Source organism: Sinohyriopsis cumingii, chromosome 13, assembly GCF_028554795.1.
Source record: "Sinohyriopsis cumingii isolate HCF-2022 chromosome 13, ASM2855479v2, whole genome shotgun sequence".
Taxonomy (NCBI): Eukaryota; Metazoa; Mollusca; class Bivalvia; order Unionida; family Unionidae; genus Sinohyriopsis; species Sinohyriopsis cumingii.
In genome coordinates, this window is record NC_142973.1 from 31,591,516 (window position 1) to 31,617,936 (window position 26,421).

At 34.6% G+C, this 26,421-nt stretch overlaps 1 protein-coding gene across 1 annotated transcript in view; it reads left to right on the forward strand.

Annotated features, from left to right (window-relative positions):
• LOC149785146 (protein mono-ADP-ribosyltransferase PARP14-like) overlaps window positions 1-26,421 on the forward strand; it is a 66,457-nt gene that overhangs the window by 16,439 nt on the left and 23,597 nt on the right. Inside the window, exons 5-17 of the mRNA XM_089978929.1 lie at window positions 1,280-1,519; window positions 5,803-6,024; window positions 8,669-8,777; window positions 9,339-9,463; window positions 13,779-14,009; window positions 14,640-14,870; window positions 16,044-16,104; window positions 16,969-17,063; window positions 19,840-20,064; window positions 20,781-20,999; window positions 22,802-22,889; window positions 23,290-23,492; window positions 24,144-24,278. Of these exons, the coding sequence (XP_089835055.1) occupies window positions 1,280-1,519; window positions 5,803-6,024; window positions 8,669-8,777; window positions 9,339-9,463; window positions 13,779-14,009; window positions 14,640-14,870; window positions 16,044-16,104; window positions 16,969-17,063; window positions 19,840-20,064; window positions 20,781-20,999; window positions 22,802-22,889; window positions 23,290-23,492; window positions 24,144-24,278 (2,184 nt within the window). The remainder of the gene's footprint in view (window positions 1-1,279; window positions 1,520-5,802; window positions 6,025-8,668; window positions 8,778-9,338; window positions 9,464-13,778; window positions 14,010-14,639; window positions 14,871-16,043; window positions 16,105-16,968; window positions 17,064-19,839; window positions 20,065-20,780; window positions 21,000-22,801; window positions 22,890-23,289; window positions 23,493-24,143; window positions 24,279-26,421) is intronic.

The window sequence follows — 26,421 nt, forward strand, 5'->3', positions numbered from 1 at the left end:
GGGGTAAGTCAGTGTATTCATTATATATCTGAGCTATTTAAGATGCGATGAAACGAGGGATAAATGTATTTTGATAACGCAAACTCCAAAAGATTTAAGAAAACGTTACAAATATATATACTAAACTGAAATAATGTTAACTACAAATTACTGATTTTGATGCAGCAAATTAAGGAACATCTATAAGCGTTTTAAATAAGATTGAATGTAATAACTGATGACGTTTACGATTGAGTTCCACGTGAACCAAACGTTAATGGTTTCATAAGACAGGATGCAACACAAGCCTAAAGCCTTTCACAACCCATCTTCGCTCTCCAAAGTTCCGATATAATAACCCTATCTACACCTTGGCGTATTGAGCAGATATTTCCTTGCCTTGTGTCTGTGAATTTCATTGGATGCGGCGGCAAAGCCACCGTATCCAATCAAACTAATTTATTCAGATTTGAACACTGTTCCTAAATGATCGATACAAGGGGAGAACACAACTTAAATGAACTGATAAAAAAGAAATTGTTCACTGATAAACATGCAATTTTCCACTGCTGGTCCGTGTTTGTACAATTACCTTTCACTTTCACCTTATACTTTCGTTGTTAAACTCACAAAGTATCGTTTTGAAGTTAATTGTCTCCACAAGTTTCGGCGGATGTTCAATGCACCACTGTTACACGCTGTTGGTTAGTTGGCATTACATACTAAGGAAGGTAACTAAAAATTCAACAGATTTCGCTAGGACAAATCATTATCTGTTCGATCCGTCAAGGTATAGATAGGGTTATAATATCGAAACCTTGAGCAGCAGAGACCCTCTCTGCTGCTCCTTGGCTAGTAAAGATGTTGACAACCAAGACGAAGTTTCATAAATAAACACGTTAGAGAAAGATGTGTTCTCATAAAAATAAGTCTGGCATATCATATTCCATCTCCCTAATCCCACCTAACACCCATCCCAGACCTTTACAAAAGTACAAATCAGTAAAGTCTAAATCATCACATTGCTTTTATCTCTCCATTAACATACCATAACATACCAAAGATTCTGGAATTTATGTCCCTGTAACAAACGTATTATTAAATGTTTGTATCTGTTGGTTTTTTTTTTTCGTAAGGTAATCAACATGATATACTAAGTTATGATATAGGTAAATGACAACAGTGATACTGTAACACCACTATCTGCTTTATAATGCAGTCCTTCGTAACGCAGGCAACAAGACTTTATTATTCTTTTGACAGTTAAAACCAAACCATTTTTACATTCTGCCTCTAATAGGCGGACATCATCGTGAATCCTACCACGTCATTTCCTGATTTAAGAGGAGTAATCGCAAATGGTCTGAAAGCAGCAGCAAGTAACGGCGGAACGTTTGACCTGGAATCGGAATGCAAGAAAAATGAACCACAAGGGGGTCTAAAGACAGGTTCCTGTGTGGCTACTGATACACCACACATGTCATGTGACCAGATCCTGCATTTGAAGATCGAAAACGACTGGAGCAAAATTAATGAAGAGGTTTGCTTTCACGATATATACACACAACCTGTTCGATTATATTGTTGTTATTTTATATGAAGTTCTTTCATACAATCATGTATCCATATATCTCCGTCTGTCATAAAGATGCCACTTTATAAGTTTAATTTTATGTCTGTCACTATCGTTTAAAAATGAAATAGGTTTGTGTATGGAGCCAAGTGATACATTTTAGCGTGTTTAGCTGTGACTTGTCATGCACCTTTATTACCTTCCTACGACTTTGTACCATTCCTTGTGAGTGATGATCACATGACTTAATGGGTTAGGACATTGGAAGTTGAGAGAAAGGTTACTCGCTCTCTCTCTCTCTCTCTCTCTCTCTCTGTAACTTGATCACCTTGCGCAAACTGGTATCATCTTGCAGCAATGAAGCAGTTTGAATGCTAATTAAATATCTTTATACTGAGCATCTGCATAAATTGGACAAAATGGTCTGCCCGAATGGCTTTTCTGCTTTAGGTAACTTTCACGATATATATATATATATATATATATATATATATATATATATATATATATATATATATATATATATATATATATATATATATACTTAGCAATTATTGGTATTTCTTAATAATTGATTTCGTTCTGATGTGGAGCTTAGAATATATCAGATATTATATATAAGCTACATAAAACAAATTATATCACATGATTGTGTGAGCGTAAGTATATTTTATAGCACGATTTTTGTACGTCACTAATATGAATTTCATGATGAAATATTCATTTTAAAATTACAACACTAAAATATATTTTACACTGGTCACAACTCAAGAAAAACAACTCGTTTAATGCGGTTGATCCCGCGTTCTTATCAAATGCAATTATTATATGTAGATTCTTATCAAGTGTGACTAATCCGCGTGTGTTCTTCTCACATGTGACTATTTCACGTAGGGCTCTATGGATCAGATTGGGTTAGCTATTAGGTTCAGCAACTTATTACCCAATGCCTGCTTAACCACTTGCCCTTCTCGATTACCATATATTGTGATATATTATATCGAGGAAGGTACTTGAGTGAGCCCTCTGATGACAACCAGTGACCCGATTATCGCATAATGTGCTGGCAGATCTGGGTGTGCGCAGTTTGTTACGAGTAATCAGTTGAACAAACAAGATAGACCCTGATCTGCAGGCTTTATGATATGGCAGATTAGAATCTTTTTTTTTTCGGGGGGGGGGGGGGGGGGGGCAAGTTTGATTCGACTTATAAGCGAGTAAGACGGTAACCTAACCCCGAATGCAGCCAGATCTCACAATCTTTCCTTTATCAGTACTGATGGACTTAAATCATTGTTCTTGCCAATTTGGTATTGTGCTGGTGTGTGTTGTACTACTACTATACGTTAAGATCTTGGACTAACAGTTGTAGCTGATTAATATTTCACCAGTGGAACTTAGGCTTTTAAAAACAGGGATTAGGTGGCTTGATTAGGAGGCTGAGATACTATTAGCAAGTGTGTTTCAAGCTATAATGAAATTTAATAATTTTAGAAGTCATTTAATTCACTGTCTCACCGCAATCGCTGATGAAATGAGAATGAGGACGTACCACATGTATAGAGGCGATTTTAGTGTGAGCAAAGATGACTTTCCACAAAGGTATACACACATTCGTTTTACTTCATATTTCTTTTTACTATGGTAAAAAACCTCAATAAGTGGGTGTTGTCATCGCAAAACAATCATTATAAGTGAATATAGGTAATAAATATGATGCTTATTGTTACAATATCTTCTTTGATTATTATTATTATTATTATTATTTACGTTTGATATTTCAAAATACATTGAGATTATTGTTGTGTAAAACTATTGATAAAAGGTATATGTATAGAGCCAAAAAAATGTATGGAAGTGTGGCCGAATTCTAGATCGTTCATCACTGTCATGTTGAGTTCCTCCTTAATAAAGTCAAGGCAAGAATAAATTATTACCCGTTCAGTCTAAAGAAGAAATTTCTATTTTGTTAATTAAAACCATTTCTAAAATGTACTATATAGATGCGATTTTCATGTAATGCATATAACTCTCAAGCAGTCAGGTAAAGGTAATTTGTTTTCCTAACGTTCTGTGTCAGTTCCACAATTACAACAAAATATGAATGTGTGCCCTCCAGATTGGTCTTGATTTGTAATGGATGACCTGGAATAATAACAATGAAAATATTACGTGCATCATGGGGTAATTTTAACAAATAATGTGCGTAGTTTTAACTGAATATTTTGTGTGGCTGCGCCTTTTACCATGAACACACCACCATTGGGGGCTTTAATAAACATCCATCTATTGAGAAAGCGATTCCATACGACAAAAAATGATGTACTATGTTAGCCAGATCTGCTGTGCAGAAAAAGCTTGGAAAAAAACATGAAAGAAGATTAAGAACTTCAATGTTTGCAACAAAGCGATTGCTTCCTGATGACTCCACATGACATAAACTTAAGTAGCCATGCCACGACAAAATTTTGAACAATGTGTCTCTAGACAGTTTTTCTCGGATGTGTTGACCATTGGACGACATAGTTCCCTTCGCTACATGATTCGACTAAAATTATTGTTGTGAGTGATTTTCTTTAACTGGAAACCCTGTGGCACATAATTAGATGACAACACGCACACACACACACACACATATACACCAAAACGAACGGGTACTGCTATCCCTGGATTCTGCGGGTGAATGATTGATCATACTCATCAGAATTATATTTGTAATTCTTTGTAATTAATGATGTATACCATGATTTCATTCATATGAATCTGGAATGACTGTGTAGATATGTGGGAAGTAATTACCCTGTCGCCAGGCAAGTGTGTGTCTGCGACGCACAAGTACATATAACGCCGGCTCAGTAGCATCATTCTTTATTTGGTGATGTGTGCTTAGTCGTAATGAAATATGGTCTAGTGCGTGCAGGTAAAGGCGATGGGTGCAGTGTAGAGCGTCCTGGTCACTTCTATACACATCAACCAAAACAAACGAGATTTCAGTACGACAGAGACACATAGTCCATTTCAAAAAGACACCCGTAAAGTGATAACAGAAAGCTTTGTCGCAGGAAATTAAAATTGCACTACCTTTTCTGAGAGATGTTTATATGCTTTCTGTGTGCCATGTGTGAGCTGTAAAATAGGTCTGATCAACTGGAGGTTTAGACTGCGCAGCACCACAAATTGACTCAGATCACAAGTATATTAGTCTCTACAAGTGTTTGTCAATACTAAAATTTCTACTCTGTCCAACTCCTAATAAATCACATGTTAATCTCAAATATCTTCAAATATAAACTCACACTGAGGTTCTTGTCACATCCAAAGCTTGCATTTGTTAGAGAGTCTGGACAGTAAAGAAACCAACATGCAGTGGGTAATATAATTCACTTCAGGACCAGCAGTAATGCCTTCTTGTTCATTGTGTACCATCATCAAAATACAAAAAGAAACGTGCACAATATTGCTCGTATTCTAAGGAATAAACATTTTCCTTTAAAATAATACCAAGAATGCCTCAATCTCTCTCCTGTATCATCACCGAAATAAGTGATATGACTCAAAAATTGTTAAAGATGCGTTACACCCGAAGTGAGAGAGGAAGAGCTTTTTTAAAAATCGACTGGACAATGTTCGTGGGTAATGACCAGGAAGTTATGATTGGGACCAGATTCCAACGACAGGGGTTTATATTGTACATATTACGCTGAATTATCACTTTTAACAACTGTTTGCCGGAACGTATAATATTTATCTTTTCTGTGCTGTATTAAATCCGGTTATCGTTAATCAGATGATTTGTATAGTATGTACATAAAGTGGTGCCTCGATAGAAATATCATTTTTCTTTATGTATTATTAAGAATATGATACTTTGCCTAAAAATAAGAATAAATTTTGTTTCTTTATTATAATCATATAATCAGATAGATCCCTGATCATCTCATAGTGATACATCAGAGAAGGTGAACTGCATTATGCGAGTCTCTCTTCATCTGTGATGTGTAAGTCTTAGCAAAAGTAAAATCACAATGGAAATCCTTACATTCGTATCCTCCAGTCTTATGTGCAGAATAATCTTAGATTTGCAGCTGTTATAGCTTACTACAACACAGGAGCATATTTATGCCCTTCCTGCGTTCTTTTAATTGAAGAAACAAGTGTATATCTTAACCAGGACCAAACTTCAGTTAACTTTAAAAAAGATATGTTAGTTGTTGCTGTTCTAAACCTCTTAATTCTTTGTTTTGGACCAGAAATTAAAAGGTTACATCAAATCCTGCATGAATTATGCCTTGCTGAATGACAAAACATCAATCGCTTTCCCTGCACTAGGGACGGGAAGCGTAGAGTATCCCAGAGATGCTGTGGCCAGGTGCTTCGCTCATGCCATATCAGAGTTCAGCCAGGCACAGACAAGTGGATCTCTGAAAAAAGTCATAATTGTCATATATCATAGGGACTCTGAGACGACCATGGTAAGTACAATGACGTGCACACGATCACAATGTGGCCAAATTAAACGTATACTTCGTCTTGCCACCTTCTCTGAGACAAATAGAATACTAGTTTGATTTGGTTTGGTGTACATAAACAATTTCACGACCTTTTGAGCCAATTTAAACGTATATTTTACCACTTTAATTGTTCTCATGCTTTCTTTCAACAGTTATCATTTCAACTCTTCTATCAATCTGAAAAGTACTGAAGTGCTTTTTATTAAAACATCAAGTTAGTTTATGTATTTTGATAGACTTCATATACTATGTAATGGTTTACTTCATTTGGTTCACTGAAATGATTCAAATATGAGACCACATGTCCACAAATTACCATCATATATTCAGGACACGACAGATTACCTCAAATAAAGCAAAGCAAGCGAACCATTACTGCCAGATACATTGCTTGTTTCCTTATATGTCACATCTTTGTATAATAACATACCGTACAATGCGTGTATAGAAGCATGGCAAACAAGAACTGCAGACAAATTCACTCACTTCCTAGTCCAACTCCTGGAGCTTGTCCTAAAACTCTATGACTTTGAATTTAATGAAGAAAACTACCTCCAAATCAATGGAACCGCAATGGATGCAAAAATGGCCCCTTCGTTTGGTATTTTTATGGAAAACTGGAGGGTTTTCTTTTAGTATCCGTGGAACTTACACCATACCAGTGGGTAAGCTTCATCGATGATGTAGAAATGAAGTGGCAACATGGAAGAAAAAATCTGGATTATTTCACATCTAAGGCAAACAGCTTCCATCCTTCAACAAAATTCACGGCAGAAGTCTCCAACTCAAACCACGTTTTCCTGGACACAACAACCCGACTGGTAGAAAACAAACTCCATATAGACACTTACTCAAAACCAACCGACAAACACCAGTATCACCTCCCAACCAACTGTCATCCAAAACTCTGCATTCGGAACACCCCATATAACCAGGCACTGAGGATATTCAGAATTTGCTCCGACTATGAAACATTCCAAAAAAGGTCTGAAGAATTATGAAAACATTTACTTAACCGAGGCTACAACAAAGACCTGATAGCCGAGGCAACCCAAAAAGCCAAACAAACCGCAATGACCTTCTAAAATATGGAGAGAAAGGAAAAGACTGATAGGATACCATTTATCCTGACGTACAATCTATACAACCCCAAAATAGGTAAAATCATTGGGAAATACTGGTCCCTCGTGGAATCGTGTGATACACTAAAGTTAATCCTCCCGACCAAACCTGTAGTAGCCTACCGAAGACCAAGAAACCTCAAGGACACCCTAGTTAGGGCGAATCTAATGCCAATCACTAACTTAGATCACCATAGTAAATCTGGCCCCTGTGGCGATAAAAGGTGCAAGACCTGTCAACATATGATAGACCAGGACATTTTCTAGAACAGTGACTAGAGAAAAACTAAACATTCATGGTCCAAACAAAACGTGCAAAACAGAGAATGTAATTTATCTCATCACATGTAAGATCTGTAGCATCAAGTATGTCGGAGAAACTGAAAAGCTACACAAAAGCATCAACCTTCATAGATCTGATTGGATGACAAAGAAGTTGTACAGAAGCCCAGTTGCAAAACACTTCTTCTCTCATGGCCACACTTTAGTCATATAACACTTATTGCAATTGCTCACAACCCCAACTGGAGTTCTGAAACCAGAAAAGAAAAGGAATCTTGCAGGATACGCCGCCTTAGAGCATTGAAACCAAGCAGTTTAAACCAAGAAGACTAGAAAAAGACAGTCATGCACATATAAAATTATCATTTTGCAGCCGACACATTTTCTTTTAAGTAATTATCTAAATTTGGTTATTAGTCACCCAATAGCTTATAATTACTACTATAACAATGAAATATCCGAGATATAATTTGCGCTTACATACATTTACATAAAATAACATATGTCGTTATGGCCCATCATTTTCATGGTCAATATAAAATATTTTCCAGCATCCGCAACAAGTTGAAATAAACTAGTTGAAACATAATAAATTTAAAGGTGTCATTCCTGTAAAAACAGTAATGTAAAGTATTGTAAATACAATGGTTTTTCTGTTTTATTCTTTTATCTTGCCATTGTTTTGTATTTGCCTCTGAAAAAGACTCATTAAGAGTCGAAAGCGCTCAGGCTAGGCTAGTTTAATACTAGTTTTGCACTTTTCGTTGTCAGTTTATTGCATTTATATATATATATATATATATATATATATATATATATATATATATATATATATATATATATATATATATATATATATATATATACAATAGCGATAGAAATAGAGAGGGGGGTAGACAGATGCATAATGGCCAATAACATCATGTCCATATGTAATCGGTTCCTAAAGTTCACGCTGGCTAAAGAATCATTGCATATATGTAAAAACACTACACCTCCTGAGGCATTCGGTAGCTATTTCCCTTTTTGTCAAATAAAAACAAAAAATGCTTAACAATGCAGTATCCTACAGGTAGATTCAATATCGTATTAAAGATTATGCAAAAGAAAAAATAATTCATGTAGGATTAAAACCGTTTTGCCTCACAATATATGACATGCTTTACCATTGCCTTATGTAGTAAAAATTACTATGTCATTAGGCATTTGAGACAGAACTACAAAGACTGCTGGCAAATCGTCCTCACAGACTGGTAGCCAAAATTGAGGAGGAAATCATGGAAGAGGAACATAAAGTGGAAGATAAAAATGGTATCTTTAATTTCAATTTTCAGAATTAAGCCCTGTGTAACTTTCAATAATAATGAATGTTTTAGGAATCGAATTATGTCCCATGTCAATGGCACTAGTAGTTTATTGTATTTTGTCTGAAGAGGAAACTATTTAAATAAACGCACTTGCATTCAAACCTATATAATGACACCATTATCTTAACCTGTATCAATATATGAATAGGAAAATGTTTTAAAAATGTATTACGTATATTGTCATTTTTGATTAGTTAGTATTCCAATAAATGTTACTTTTCTCTTCCAATTATGGTTTAAATTGTTAGTTGGTTTACTCTTGGTCGGCAAAAGGTACTATAATCGGAACATTTTTCATGTGTATATATTGCTGTCTAAATTTTCAAAATATGTCTCAAACGTTTTAATTTTCCTTTCTATTTTGCTTATCCAGTGATTCGGCAGATACATGCATTGTTTGGTCAATAATTACTAAAAGCACTCATCAATTTTACACGAATCTCCTGTGATGCTCGCATTAGAAACTTGTGTACGGTACTGTGAAGTCAATCATTACTTTCTGTAGGAACAAGAACAAGTTCATCATACTCGGACAATCCTTCGCCTACATCCCCAAGCCTGCTAGGAACATATCCGCTTCAGAATGGCTGTAGGCTCACCCTCAAGCACGGCTCACTTGAAGATTCCGGGGTAAAGATATCTGGATAGTGCAAATTCATTACACCTACATCGGTTGATCGTTTTGTTCTCAATGTTTTCTTATATTGACATAAATAAAAACAATACCTTTGCTGAACTCGATGACATAATCAGGATTTATAATATACTTAAGTGTGAAATACACTGGACAACAAATTTTTACAAAAGTCATGTTACTGAAATAAAATTAGTCAATTCTTATCAATTTTTATGTGCTGAACACGAATATGACAGTCAAATTGCAAAATTGGCTCTAGTTTTTTTGTAATCTGCAAGAAATTAATGTTTACATAACGAAATGCATTCCAATAGTAAAAGGTCAACTGTAATAGCCTACCTATAAAAAATCAAGTCATTGACTACATCTTAGATTTCTTCGCCTGTCTCTTGTACAGCTGTTCGGGAGCATCTCTGAGGAGTGTCCAGCAGTAGTCAGCCAGCATTGTAGTGGACCATTTTCCCTGGTATCTTTGTTCCATTGTTGCGATATCTTGATGAAAACGTTCGCCGTGTTCATCACTAACAATACCACAGTTGCTAGGAAAGAAATCCAAATGGGAATGAAGGAAGTGAATCTTTAGAGACATATTGCAGCCAAGTTTCTTATACTTCATCAACATGTCTTCTACTAGTTCCTTATAGTTTTCTGCCCTAACATTTCCGAGGAAGTTTGTAGAAACTAGGCGAAAAGCATTCCATGCTTGTTTCGCGTCACCTTCCAGCAAGTTGTTGAACCGGTCATCTTTGAAAAGCTCTCGAATCTGAGGACCCACAAAAACTCCCTCTTTAATCTTTGCTTCGCTGAGTCGAGGGAATTTTTCATGCAGGTATCGGAATGCTGGCAAAGTCCGGTCAATGGCTTTCACGAAGTTCTTCATCAAACCTAGTTTGATGTGAAGGGGTGGTAGCAAGATTTTCTGAGCCTCAACCAGAGCTGGGTGTTAGATATTCTTCTCTCCAATGGCTACATTCTGCCTGTGAGTCCATTCCTTCCTCATGTAGTGCATTTCCCTTGCTCGGCTATCCCACTCGCATAAGAAACACATGTATTTTGTATATCCTTGCTGCAGTCCCATTAAAAGGGCAACTACCTTCAAATCACCACAGAGGTGCCAGCTGTACTTGTTATACTCAATGGAATTCAGTAGCTGCCTTAAGTTATCGTATGTCTCTTTCATGTGGACAGCATACGCTACTGGAATAGATGGAAGAATGTTTCCATTGTGCAAAAGCACAGCCTTGAGACTCAGTTTCGAAGAGTCCACAAATAGTCTCCATTCTTGTGGGTCATGAGTGATTTTTAAAGCATTCATGAGGCCCTCAATATCGGAACAGAATATCAGATTACTTTCCTTTCTGAAGAAAGGCTCCAATTGCTGGTGGCGCTTTCGATATGCAGTAATTGTGACATCTTCTTCTAGAAGATTCCATTGTTGGAGTCTTGATCCTAGCAATTCTGCCTTGTTCTTTGATAAGTCCAAATCACGAATCAGGTCATTTAGTTCTTCCTGTGTTATTCTGTGTGGGGTTGATGATGCACCACAGTGAAAATCTGGATCACTGCATGCTGATGGACCAGGAGAAGAACAGGTCGACTCACCTTTGTCTTCGTCAGATGAATCAAGAGAATATTCTGCTGGAGGTTCTGGAATAGGAAGTCCCTCACCATGTGGAACTGGTCTCAATGCAGACGGAATGTTTGGGTAGACTATTCTCGACTTCTTTCGCTTCGTTATTCCGCCGGAAAGAGGAGGAACCAAGCAGAAGTAACAGTCATTTAGGTGGTTGCTTGGCTCTCTCCACACCATTGGGACTGCAAACGGCATTGATGACCTTTTGCAATTCAACCACTGTGAAAGCTGTGTTGTACATGTAGCACAGCATATATGCGGAGCCCAAGGCTTGTCTTGGTCACCAACCTTGCATCCGAAGTAAAGATGATATGCCTTCTTCACTTGAGAATTGATACTTTTCTTCTGGTTGGCAAATGTCACTTCCCCACAAATATAGCAAAAATTGTCCGCGGTATTAACACACTTTCGAGGCATTACTGTTCTTTATTGTACGTAAATGGATAAAATAATAAGTTTTATGTAACAGTAGCTTGAACTGTCTCGCACAACGTCTAAAATATTTTAAATGCTGAACCTATTTGATTGGGCTTTATATAGTACACTGCTTACGTCAGCTTCAGCAGCCGCCTGGCATTAGTATAATAGGCTTACACATGTATAGTACACTGCTGACGTCAACTTACTTCAGCAGCCGCATGGCATTAGTATTGCATTGCATCAGAAAATGATGCAATCAACTGTGGATGATGTGAGCATGATGGTATTATGCAATGTTACATCATTATTCCGGATGTTGCTGCAGTCCTACTGGAGAAATTTACACAGTGAAACATAGAAAATGAGGTATATGAATATCTTCAAAACGAGAGCCAATACCAATTTTTCACGGTTATATTCGTGTTCGGCACACCAAAATACTACAGATTAGGGCCTTTTCAAGTCAGTAATGATTTTACTGTTGACCAGTGATATAGAGACTTACTGGCGAAATGCTATTCATTTTTTCATTCCTATATTTTCACATGTGAAAAATATATCCTTATATTTTCACATGTTTTATTTCACATGTGAAAGTTATATCCTTATATTTTTACATCTGAACATATAAGATTTCCCATCATGCCATGTGACGCTTGATTGTGTGTGCCTACACAAATTGTACCTGCTGCATTGACAATGAGTAACATGAGAGGTAGAACAAACAAATAGAAACTGCCTTACATTGTAGACATGGAAATTAATCGTTGATAAAGGAATCTGAGCAGACGCGGTTGGCATATCTCTGAAGTTGTTTCTCCTTACTTCATTGAAAACAACGATAAGTGCTGAATCGGAATTGCTTTGTTTTCAGTTAGGATCAAGTAGTTTGCAAAATGATAAAAATGTAATTTACTGGGACAGATTAGGTCAGCTTAATCCGATCGTTTTCTTAAATCAAGTATTTATATGATCAGTCTATGAAAGTGCGGTGAACTCAGGTCAATGGGATGCGAGTGGGCGTTGCACCGTAGATTTGGTTTAATCTTGTAAATTTCGATTCTGGAGCAAATACGGCATATAATAAAAAGAACATTTTCTTTTTCGACGTTAATACCGGATATATTGCATCTTTTGGTATCAAAAAACGATATATTCTAACTCGTGGTACATGCCACTCATTAAAATATCGCCTTTTTGGTACCACACGATGAAATATATTTGGTATTAACGTAGGAAAAGAAAATACCCCCTTTATACACCTTGCAATACAATTCCATCAAAACTTATAACACCAATGAGCATGTTTCAGTTAATAGCTATACACCCGGATGTATGCCCTTTCAGCACGTGTCTCGCATGACTATTTCTGTATTATCCTTTACGCTAACAATCACATGTTGCTATCGATTTTTGAAATAGAAAAGTAAACACAAAAGTCTCACTCACGATACTTTTTTTCACGATGTTTTTCTCTCCTTGGCTATTAAAGTACGTATTATGTTTCCAATATATATATATATATATATATATATATATATATATATATATATATATATATATATATATATATATCCAGCCAGATTAAACGTTTGACTGAGAAATTTAGACTAATTGAGCATGTAGATTTGATAATGATGAAGGCATGATCAACGTAAAGAACTTCATCGGTATACTGCATTGCAATCATGGAATACTAGCATCTCACTTGCACAACTATTAAAAATTATAATGTATTTGCAGGAATTAAGGTGCGGAGAAGGGCAGTGTATATTATTTTTAATACATTATATTTTAATACATTATATTTTAATACTTTAGGAATTTGGCGGCAATATCAACTTGTTACAAGATAATAATAATAAAACACATGGAAAAGCTATTGCATTATCTGAATAGATTTCAAAATGTATGAATTGCTTATATGAATATTTAGGTCATTGATATACACTAGAAAGATCAGCCAGCTGAGTGCCTAGCATAATTAATTTATTTCTTGATTTTTAGCCCCTACATAAAAATGCAAGTGATCATATCATAATCTGTCACAAACAACAAGGGTGAAAATACACTATTTACTTCCTACTTGAAACCTGCTTGAGAAATCGATTATCTCTAATTCATTCTGTAAAGCTATATTTGTACGAGCTTTGGTATACTTAAAAGTGATAATCAAAGATTTATTATATTGTTCAGTTCCTTCTTCGCCACAAACTTGCCAGTGATTGTTGTAATACATTTCATTCGTGAAATAGGCAGCGGTACTCGTGTCACCGACATCACGAATTCCCATATTAAATGGAGTAATACCATCTGCCATTCGGAAAGCTGCTGGTGGGACAACTATCGAGGACGAGTTAAAACAGAATTACGGGAAAGGCGTCAGTGTGGGAAATATAGCGGTTACTGGGGCTGGAAATATTCCGGGATGTAACAAGGTCTACCATCTAAAACTGGAGGACTACAACGCACAGAGAGGAAGTCAGGTAAAGTCATATGAAACGCTAAATTTTCCCAAGTAAAGCTATTCCATCTTTCTTCTTCCTTGCCGTAGAAAATATATATCTTAATGATGCAAGCGATAAACAGAATTAACATGTATCCATGATTAGTTTATCGACAAAATATATTCCTTGTATCTCATGTATCACACACACACACACATACACACACACGCACACACACGCACACACACACACACACACACACACATATATATATATATATATATATATATATATATATATATATATATATATATATATTGTTGTGTGGCAAACAAAAGAGACGATTACAAATAAGTAGTTGTTAATTCTCAAAGAAGTATAGCCAATTAACTGAATCGTTGGCTGCTTAATTCGTTTAAAATTTGTACGTTCCATCCGTATTTGCATCAGTAGGACAGAAAATGTGATGATGAACTATTGAAACTGGTTTAAATTTCTAGAATTTCAAACAATCTGAAGACAATTTGCGGCAATTTACTTATTCTGTGTTTTTTGTTTAATGTGACTCCAGATATGATTATTTTCTGATATGCTTTTCTTGTGATACATTATAACAAGAAAATGAAAATGGAAGGAGTTTAAGTGAGGCTATATGATTATCCCTTACAGGCTTCCTTGATTTACAACAGTGTAAATACGTGTCTGAGACAAGCTGACAAAGATGGTGTGTCTTCTGTCGCATTCCCAACAATAGGAACAGGTGGTTTCAAGTGGCCACCACAACTTGTGGCTGATGAAACTTTCCAGGCTGTGAAGAGTTACATGAATTCCAGACCGAGTTCAGGACCCCCTCTACATATTATTATCATGATATTTTCTCCGAATGGTCCCGAAAATTTGGTAGGTGCGACATAATAATGCTTGCTTGAGTTCTACACGATGCATTTGGCAATATGATGTGCATAAGTGGTCACTTTCGCCTCTTAATATAAGTTCCACTTATTGTCATCAAGATGTTTGAAAATATTGTATTGGTTGAGAAACAAACAAAGTAGTACAGATATCCAAATGTTTGATAGAATGACGATATGCATGTAGTTAGGTACTCTTATTATTTGATATAGTAATAAAATCCGCATGCGTATATTTAAAATGGTGTAAGTATTGTGATTGACACACACACACGAAAATCAAAATTATCAATGATCATTACAGTTGTAAAAGAAAATATAAAGTTTAAGGGATCAGTTTTGCGATTTTCTCATGTATTTCGGATAGGAATCGTTACCTTCTTATCTCTGCCTAGTAGAGACTGAGGGAGTATATAAGAATAATGACTTTATTTTCTTTACTTATCAGTGATACGGTGTGTTGTATAGTGCGAGATAATTTTTATCTAATACCCATAAGAAAATCAAAGATTTAGATGCAAAGCAATTCAGAAACAAAAGAGAATTTAAGGCATAATGCACGTGGCAGTTGGTTTGTCTTGTTCAGTAATGCTGTAATGTAGCTTGCACGAAATGTTCTTCGAACACGAATTCCAGCTTTATAGTTGAAGGAAAAAGAGTCCGGACATTCTTGTTAACAAATTAGTTTCTTAGGTTTCTTATTTATTAGAGTGGAATTTGAAACGATATTTGTCACTGATCATAGAGTACTTACTCTCTTTTCTCCAAACAATGCTAAAGTTAAAAACCTTTAATTTTAACGATTAATTTTATAATGTACGTTTTATTTTTTAAATACACAACATATTGAATTAAATAAATAATGATGGCTTTGTTTTATTGCTGATAATAATATCTTTATAACCTCATCACACACAGATAGGAAACAGGACGAGACACCGTTTCATGTAACAAGCCATACAAAGCTGATATCACATGTCACGCAAAGATCTTTTATTGGGACAGAATTCTTATTAAACCAGCCTCCTTTTTATAGAAAGTCTTGGGTTAATTCCTTAAATTTCAACATAACCTCTTTAGAGTGATTATTACATTTTCTAGGATATAATTTTCTCTGCTTTCATTCAAAAGGGCAAATATCGTTCATGGTTTATTTCTCCAGGTGTTTCAGACGTCAGCCAAGAACCAGTTTGGTCAAGAAGGACCATCTCCGAACAAAATGGGTGAGAATAATAAAATGACAATAAATCCGATCAGAAAACATGAAATTTTCGATCAATAATGATTATATATTTCTCACTATGCATTGTTTCTTGACAGCATTTGCGTATATATATATATATATATATATATATATATATATATATATATATATATATATATATATATATACGCAAATGCTGTCAAGAAACAGTGCATAACTAGTTTTTAACTAGCCTGTTAAATAAGCGTTGATTTCTACAACATATTGACATGTTTTGGACCTTTAATCTTTAACCAACTAGTTGTAGTCTACCGGAGACATAAAAATATCCAAGACATCCTAGTCAGGGCAAAGCTAGCGCCAGTTACAAGCTAGGGCGAAACTGGCAGATATGAACCTGTGATTATGATAGGTGTAAAACATGTTAACATATGATAGAGAGCAATGCATTCTCAAGTACAATTATGAGCGAAAAATAATTGAACATTTGTAATCTAAACTAATTATGCAAAACAGATAATGTAATTTTTATTCATCACATATCAGGGCTGATACCTTCAGTATGTTGTAGACATCGAAACGTGCATAAAGGGATCAATCTTCACAGTTTCATATGGATCATAGATAATCCGGAAGGAAGTTCAGGTGCATAAAACGTCTTGCCCTCTGCCCACATTGTGCTATATTTTACTGAATGCAATTGATCTCTACCGCAACTGGAGTTCCAACAAGCTTCAAACGTTTACATTTTTCACGCAGTTCAAACAACAGATTCTAATTTATTCCATCAAGAGTCATACTTAATTCTGTCTATCATGATATTTCATACTTGCGCAGATTTCTAAAGTATTTTGCTATCACATATTCTGTGTCTGACTCAAAGGTCCAATGGCCAGTCCAGATGGGGACCAATCCTCTGTTGCAACGTACTCGAACATGAAGATTGAGCTACTACCTGGACAATTGGAAGAATCAAAGGTAATTCTTGTCAGCAAACTTGAAATATTCAACAATTTGAGATTACTAGAAGTTTCCTGACCACTTGTTTTTGTATGCATATTTCATGAAAAATAGTTTATTATTATGAGCATTTAATTTAATTTAAATTTCATCTCGTGTTCATGTTTATAAACTCGGTTATGATTATAGGATAGTTAAACCCTACATCAGGTAATTTTCTAATGCATTTTAATCCATACACTAATGAATGTAAACATCACGTGTTGATTGCACATTTAATTGTTACCATGGGATACGATGTAAGAAGTATAATGCAGAAATATCGCAGGTTAAACTTGCAGCGAGTGCCTTAGTTTACATAATTGGTCATATGTTTAGGTGTATTAAATAAATTGTTGAATATAAATTTTGAAATCAGATATAAATTGTTAAAAAATTTATGAAGCAATATGTAATGCAATCCTAAGACCAACTAAAACTTAACAGTTTTAAAAATTTGAATTATTCCAAATATTGATATATTCTTCATCTCGCTACCAAATCCTTCTCAACTTTTATCAGGGAATTAAATTAATTATTTGTCACCTTTATTTAGCACTCAAAGGTGGACAAGTGAAAAAGAGAAATTTGTCAAAGAGAAATGTGTCAAAGAGAAATTTGTCAAAGATAAATATTTCAATTTGCTTTAATATGAGATAGTCTAGATTAGAATACATGGTTTTATTGGGAAATGAAAATGTGATTACATTCTCGAAAAAAAGATAAAATATACCTTTTCACATGATGTTTTATTGATTTAGAAATTGTTAATGGAAAGATATACCCCGGCAAAAGATGACGTTATGAAAACATGTTTGGATGACATAGTTAACAAAGGGTTAAAGGGGTATTAGTTTTCTATAAGAAATAATTTCAATATGATGTAGTTAGTTATGACGAAATTAAGGCTCAGGGAACTATTATTGATTTTACTGCTTTTTATTGTTTTAAAGCTATAAAATATGGCCTCAACGCGAATTTTCCTTCCTTTGAAGGCAGTAATTCAATGTGCAACGGTCTTATGCTAAACGTTACAATTAGATATAACTATGCCATCCGGACGATTTATCTTAACAAAAAAGGGCGTAAATGCTTTTATAATTCACGTTTGAAAACGAGCTTGAAACCAACTAGTAAAAAGAAATGAAATGAAAAACAATTAAATTTGAATATGGATTAGTGACCTAAAGTATATGCTAAAATGATTACAATCATAAGAAACTCAAAATTGCAATGGTTTCAATTTCGTTTTATGCATATATTCTTAACAACAAATGCATTATTGTATAAAATAAAACGGTCTTATACCAATAAATGTAATTTTTGTAAACCTTTCCCCAAACTATACTGCGTGTTTTGAAAATATGTTTTGATAAATATTCTGTGGAATGATGTATCCAAAGTGGTCGAAATAAAGTGAAAATAGATGTTATGCAAAGTGCCAAACCTTTTACACAGGGAGATACACACACAGAAGGAAAAGCTAAGGCGTTTTCATTGCTGTTTTGTTTTTGCGTTTATATGTAAACTGAAAAGCGATATACTGAGATTAGATTGGTTGAACATTGTCTTTAAAACCATTATATTTTTCAAAAATATATTCTGAAAAAAGACACTTTTATGTTGGTTTGGAAAAATTGGGAACCATTTTTCAACTATAAGAAAAACGAAGATGTGTCATGATTCAAATGCATGTTTAACAGCATGGCGTAGATAAATATGTTTAATGTGTTTGTAATGCATAATGTCATTCCATGTATGATCAACTGATAGGACTGAAAACTCTCTCTCTCTCTCTTTCTCTCTCTCTCTCTCTCTCTCTCTCTCTCTCAGTGATTGGTGTGTTATAGTTTGAAACTGAATACAGAGGAGATGCAAAATCCCTAATAATCTATTAGTGATCAAAACAGAAAGAAAGAAAACATATCAGTCCTTATTTCCACAGTTTATGATTATTATATAGCAATGACTATATGTGCTTTGCATTAAGAACATATGATATAAATATATAAAAATATGTTATATAGAAAAAATATATTACGTAACTATGTACACAAAATATGGGCACAAACTGTGATATACCGAAAAAGAAACAACAGTAGACTACAACTTAAGCAACCTTCCTTTCAAAAGATGTTATCAAGCAAAAGCCAAACTGTATATCACTGTCCATCGTCAACATACCTTGGCGTTATCACTTGAAGAATAGTCTCTGCCATACGGTGATAGCCGCCATCTCCATTAGTACTAGCAAAGACGATATTGTATCCCTTATCAATAAATCGACCAGTCTATGTATAAATTTATAACAACCATTACTGACTTAAAATTCTTTTTTCGATGACAAAATGCTTACAAGGACATGCTCAGAGAATTAGCTAATGCTTATTGAGTACAATAATATTTTTAAAAATACAATATTGGTGTTTCAGCAAGTGCAGTTATGTACGATATGACATTTTCTATTTGGATAATGAGAATTTGCCTTCTCATTACTCGGTACAGATTGGCTCTTGTTGATTCAAAAAATATACGTTAACAAGATGGCAAATAGCGATTCTTACATGGGCAAATTGGTTAGAAACTCTTCTTGAGTTTTCTTTTGTTTACCTTCATGAAGAAAACTTGTATTTACATGGATTATATCGGTTATATTCTAGTCTTTCCATTATATGATATTATATTATATTATATTATATTATATTATATTATATTATTGTGCCAGTCAATGTGGTATATTACATTATTGTGCCAGGCGGATGTTATCGTGAGCACAACCTCCAGTTTTCCAGTTCTGAACGGAGCTATCGCAAAGGCCCTCGGCAAAGTTGCTGGACCGAGTCTTCAAGCAGATTGTAATATGAATTATCCCAATGGGTTACAAGATGGACAGGTAGCCTCGACAAGCGGCGGTAATCTAAACTGTCAAAAAGTGTTCCACATCAAGCTGTCCGAATGGGACCACAGTAATGGAAAATCAGTAATTGTACATTTAAATTCCTAAAATGGCCGTTTTCATTCGCGTTCCGATTAATTCAATCAAATATTTCAAACATAGTAGAAATGTTAATACGTTTATATCTACTACTCTGAAATGATACAAATTATGTGCAAGAACTCGTCCACATTATTACGGGAATATCAACAATGTTTAATTAGCAAGATTGATTCGAATCTGCTTTTTTCATCGTTGCTACTAAAGCATAATTATTTCTGTTATACATTACATTTCTACGTGTGAGAAAGTGCTTTTGTGTACGTAAAATAAGATTGTTAATAATCAGTTTCATTTAAGTGGTACTTCCTGGATAGCAGGTTTTTTTCTTTATTCTAGAAACACGTCAAACGTTATGTGCAAACGTTGTGTTCTTTGTTTATTTATACAGTTTACATTTTGTTTAAACTAACCAACAGAGTACGGCAACAAATGCATATTGATGACCAAAAAGGTATACACGCGTCATATCCCCTAATCTTTTTCGCGAGGGGCTACTTTTCGTCTGTTGCCTTCAGTTTATTGTACTTTTAGCATCTAAATTTCCAGAAGCAATTTATCTAGTTTGATTTCCACAATATTTGCAATTCTGCCCGATATTTATTACTATAATTGCACTATGTCTTCGCGTGTAATATTTGCACATAAATGTGCCAATGCATGTCTGGTAAATATTGTTTTCACCTGATGTTCACGTGTAGATCGTAGAAGGAGCTGTGACGGAATGTCTGAACATGTTACAGTCAGCGGGATTTCATTCCATAGCCTTCCCCACGATAGGAACGGGCGGATTCCAGTATCCTGCCAAAGATGTGGCGTCCGCCATGTTTCAGTCAGTCACACAATTTAGTCAGAAGAATCCTGGTTATCATGTCGAAGTTACCATTGTCATGTTTCCGTCTGCAAGGGACGTTAATCAGGTATGTTACTTGCAGGTTATATATATATATATATATATATATATATATATATATATATATATATATATATATATATATATATATATATAACATCAGTTTGTATAGTCTTGTGCCATTGTCTCACATAATAACACATATATATATCGATACCAATAAGTTTTCAGCCTACAGCCTATGTCATTTCGTTACTTCTAAACACGTTATGGAATTCTTCAAGGTAAGCTAAAAGTAGATAGATAAATTAAATAAATGACACATCTTATGTTTGCTTCTAGAAAATTCCTCATCAATTTTATTCATTGATCCGTCTGTACAGTTACTTTGTATATGCTCATTACTAATATATGTAAAACTACCTGATTATCACTCTCAAAATAAGCCGCCCTAGAAAGAGCACTTTCTTGTTTCACAACCTGAGTCTCGACGGCCTAACTTAATAGTGTCGTTCTTGAACTGTCCTAGTTGGGAGATGCTATTCAAAATAAATATCTAACACAAGGGCCACACAAAATGTATAACTATAAACAGCCTGCAGCACATACCGGTATAAGTTTTCCAATCAATTTTGTACAAACTTAACAATGAAACACAAAAAATCGCTTCCATCTCACAAAATCTGCAAATGCTTACTAAATAATTTATCATAATTGTATATGTAAATATGATGCAGTAACTTGAATAGTCTAATATACTGAGCTATGAACAGAATATCTTATGCTGAGTAATTCACGTTAATTTACACAAAATATATTTTGCTGCATTCTTGTTTAATAGACAGCTCTACAATAGCTGTGTCTTTTATTCCCTCTTGCTGGAGTGTTTGGAGACAACGTTGAGATCAAACATAAAACAAAACTAGAATAGTGTTATCATTAACAAAATGAGTCGATATCCCCCTTGCCTGAAACAAACACAAACACTGACTTTACTTAATGGTCCAGTGTATTTTTAACGAGGATTGAAATGATATGCATTGGTTCGAGTGTTACAATGATTTACTTGTCGTAACTACAAAACCTACATTTTTATTTCAATGGGCGCAATTAAGTATTGTAATTTATACTTGTATTTAATCATTCAAGGGCGAGGAAAGGAAGACTTACAATCAACTATGCCGAGTTTTGAAAATACAGTTAGCTTATCATTGGTTGAATTTTAGAAGAAATTCAAAATTTTGGTTTACACATTGTAGATAAACTTACTTACAGCAATTCAGTATCCGGAGCAAGGGAATTATATAATTATGTGTATCCCTGTTTGAAAATATAATTTTAGGATATTATGTCAATGGAATAACCTGTTAACATATAAATCATGACTTAATTGGTGGCGATAGCAAAACGAGAACAGAAAAAATCTTTCCAGATGCATTCATTTCCAATCCAGATTGAAAGACCAGGCAATTATACTCGCTTTCGCTTTAAGATAATGTTGACAATGGTATATTGGTTAAGTGTATATATTTTAAAATTAAAAATATTAATGCAAGATTTAATTTCATTTTTCGTCATAAGCACCGAATATCCCGGAAATTAAATCTGCAAATAAAATGCTGTTTTATTAGGTATTTACGCAAACTTAGTCATTGCACGACATCATATACTAATCAATAGTCCACTGACTGCCATAGCATGGAATTTTGTCGCTTACGATTGTTGGTTTTTTTTGTGTGCAATGAATTGAAAATGTCAGGCAGTCAGAAATCTTTCACGCAGAAACAAAACTTCAAATCGACTACAAACCATGAAACTGGATAATATGATATTCTTTTCTTCATGATTTGTGGTATCGCTATTTTCCAGGTATTTAAGGACATCCTTAGTCAGACGTTCCAGGATGTACAAAAGGATGTCACTGGGAAAAAGAAGAAGGGAGTTCGTTTTTCTGACAGTAACTATTGCAAATTTCATTTATATTTGCTAATACTCTTTACAAGGTGAATTGCAAATGTTGATGCAAAAAAACGAATGTACCTGTTTTTGTTTACGTGTACATAATATTTTCAGCATCATTCATATTTTGTCACGATACTCATGCATTAGTTTATGATTATAATGTCAGGTTTGTCCCTCCTCTTTCTGTATTTTAATTAAGCGTGTAGTGTTTGTGTTATCATTAAAAAGAACAATCCATGAAATAATAAGTACTTCAGAAGAGGAGTGGACAGTCATAATTTAGAATTACATGTTATGTTGTGTTTTCTTAAAAAGTCTTGTTGAGTGATTCGGGCAAATATCTTATATGGCACTAGTACACGTAGTCACATCATGAAATTGTTTTCTAATTCTAGATGACAATGAAGAAACTGTTTTGAGTGAGAAAGGAACGTATATTGACCACGAGAAACGTGACTTTATCTTGCTGAAGTTTATCTCGGATAATATAGACAAGGCAAACGAAGCCTTCAAGGTCGTGAGAGCGAAAGTAGATACGGACTTCTCAGGCCATGAGCCACTGAAGAATGACGTGATTGGCAAAATGAGTCTAAGTGATGTAGGTTTGACATATATGCTAACGAAGTATTTCGATAAAAAAATAAGTTTGATTTGGAGAAAATTGTCAAATAGACGTAATATATGCTACCCATCTTTACTTAAGCAATCTACCTATGGGATGACGATCCAAGAAAATACAAAGTTACAAAGTTACATCGTTGGCTGAGATGTATTTATGTCCATGTATCTAATCACAAGAAGCATCCTGTGTTATTTTTCTTCTAGTTATCAGGAAGTAAGAATTTTCAAAAGAAGGTGAAATGATACTTATTTTAATTTGCATCTTAACACAACGCAAAGTTAAAAGAGGCAGTACTGTTCAAAATCCGTTCATCTGTGTCACTACATGTGCATCCTAGAAAAATATTTTGTAGGTGTTATTTCTCAAAAATAGTAAATATGACGCCGAATTTCTTGCTTGGAAGGGTCCTTTTTCTCTTTTTCAATACAGTTGGAGTTCATGTGAGATACTCATTGATATCGATGTCCGTTGAAAATCAGTTGATCAGTTGAAACACGATCCGGTACAGAAAAACAATAAGTCTTCACTAACTTGTAGTTTCATACTGAAATTTCGAACGTTTTTTTTCTTCCTGTATGTATTGCTTTGCGTATGCATTATAAAGATATCTAACATGTTGTATTTCAGATGCAAGAGATAGAAATGATATGCAGAAAATTAGATGTTGAAGTCGAGATTGCAAAACAAACCAATGAAATAATCTTTGAGGGTACTGCTGGCAACGTAAGGATTGCTAACGAGCAAATACTGAAAGTTCTCACAGTAAGTAATGCTGCATTTTCAAGAAATGTATAATGAAACTCATTTCTAGAGGATTATTAGGAAACATACTGCTGTTACTTAAGGATTTCAATACGTTAAAGGCGGTTTGTTTTCCAAAATAAAATGTTACCTATCATCCTATGGAACATTATGATGTTACAATGGCAATAACGGTTCAGACCGTTATCGAAGCTGTCAAAAGGACCGAACCATGAATAATGAATACGCGAGTTGCAATTTTGGATAGAATTATCCTGTGTTCTTTCTTTTTCTGATGATATTCTATCACTCATATATTTCGACAATTTTAAAGTATCGTGTTATCTAATTAGTAGTTGCATTATTTAATCATTTACAACTTAGTTTACAAGAATAAGTCTTATTCAGTGATACATATTTTTAATATTTAGGAATGTTGTGTTCCTAAGAGTGACCAATCAGTAGTACACAGTTACCTTGTTCCCTTTCTGTGGAATATGTAGAATAAAATACTCGCAACGGTCTGTGTAGTTTTCGACGTGGTTATCTTTGTGAAAAATTATGTAAGACTACTTAAAGGAAATGGGAGTAACGGGCGGGCTAAGTATGACAACTTGTTGTATGGTTGGCCCTGATTCTCTATCAAATGATTAATATGCTTCAAATAAGGCCATAGGGGTTGGATATATCTCTGCATATTGTTACGAGTCTATTCTCTGAAAATAAGTAAAAGAAAAGAGTGAAATACAGCAAGCGTTGTAACATTTAGCAAACAATTAATTTCCCAACAATACAAAGAAAATATTAAAAAAAGGAAAATACGGTATCGTGAATTAAATCCCAAAATAATCCAAGAATTACAGACACAAATCCTAATAATTTAAAGTCTTGAATAAAACTCAATTAAAGTCCCGACTAAATCCAAACACTGAAGGAGATGATGTGTCTTTTATAGTTCATATTGTGTTGATGTGCCAACAGTCTTTTGCTTAATCACAGAAATGTAGTTCCTGGTTTGAATACACTGTAAATTCCAGTGCATTTATCTATCCAAGATTTTTATCAGAGCACTTTTGTATTTCCAGAGAAAATAATAACTTGAATTATATAATTTGGGGGAAATAGATTCCAGCCCAAAGTTACTGGTCACAACATATAATACAACTTGATTGTGCTAAGACTTAAAGCACAAGATTATATGATTCTCTACTTAACCTCACGTCACAATTAGCATTTTCTGAAACAAGAAAAACATTACCTAATGGAAACTAACCTTCTAGAATGATCTTTATGTTTACAAAATCAAAACTATAACCTGGATTACACTCATGCAATTCCAAAACTTAGACCCAAATAAACATATTTACTTCTTCTGTTCATACAAATACTGATTTTGAACCCATACATACAGAGAATAATCTAGATATGTATTAGTTGTTTACAATGAATAAAATAAAAACGTCAATTTGGGTCAAGCAGAAATAAACTAAATTTTGGGCACGGTTAAGCCCAACATACAATGTTACATTATAATAGTATGTAATGAAATTATATATATGTTTCTTAGGATGTACAGGGTATAAACAGCTCTTCGTTAAATGTAAACAGAGTGATGTCTACGCTAGTTTGAGTGGATACCGTACAGTAGTTTATCGGATGCATGATCATATTGGTGACCAAACGCGATTTCAAAGTCTCAATACTCTTGCACTAGCCCACGCTCAGCTCTGCTATCTCGATAGAATCTCCCAAGATGCGTTTGCAATCGCACACTCACCACTGAGAACGGATCAGAAGAGATTAATGCGATCCTTCATACTAAAAGAATATAATCACCTAGACCATTCATCTTATATATGACTCCATCAGTCGTTAAGTGTAGTTTCTAAGTGATTTTGTCTTCAACAACACGAAGTCGACAAGCTCTTGTGGTGTTGGTGAACTTTAGAGTGCATACACCACTCCAGTGGTGAGCAGCCAGGTTGTTGTCGGTGTCGACCCAAACGAGCTCATGACTTGTTAAGACAAAACCCGGAAAACTTCAAACGTGGACGTGAACGATGATGTTTTGAAGACACAATGAAGAGTCATGAGATACCTTCCTAAACTTACTGAGAACCATGGAATCGGGGACACCAGACTGCGTTTATTAAATTTACTTCGA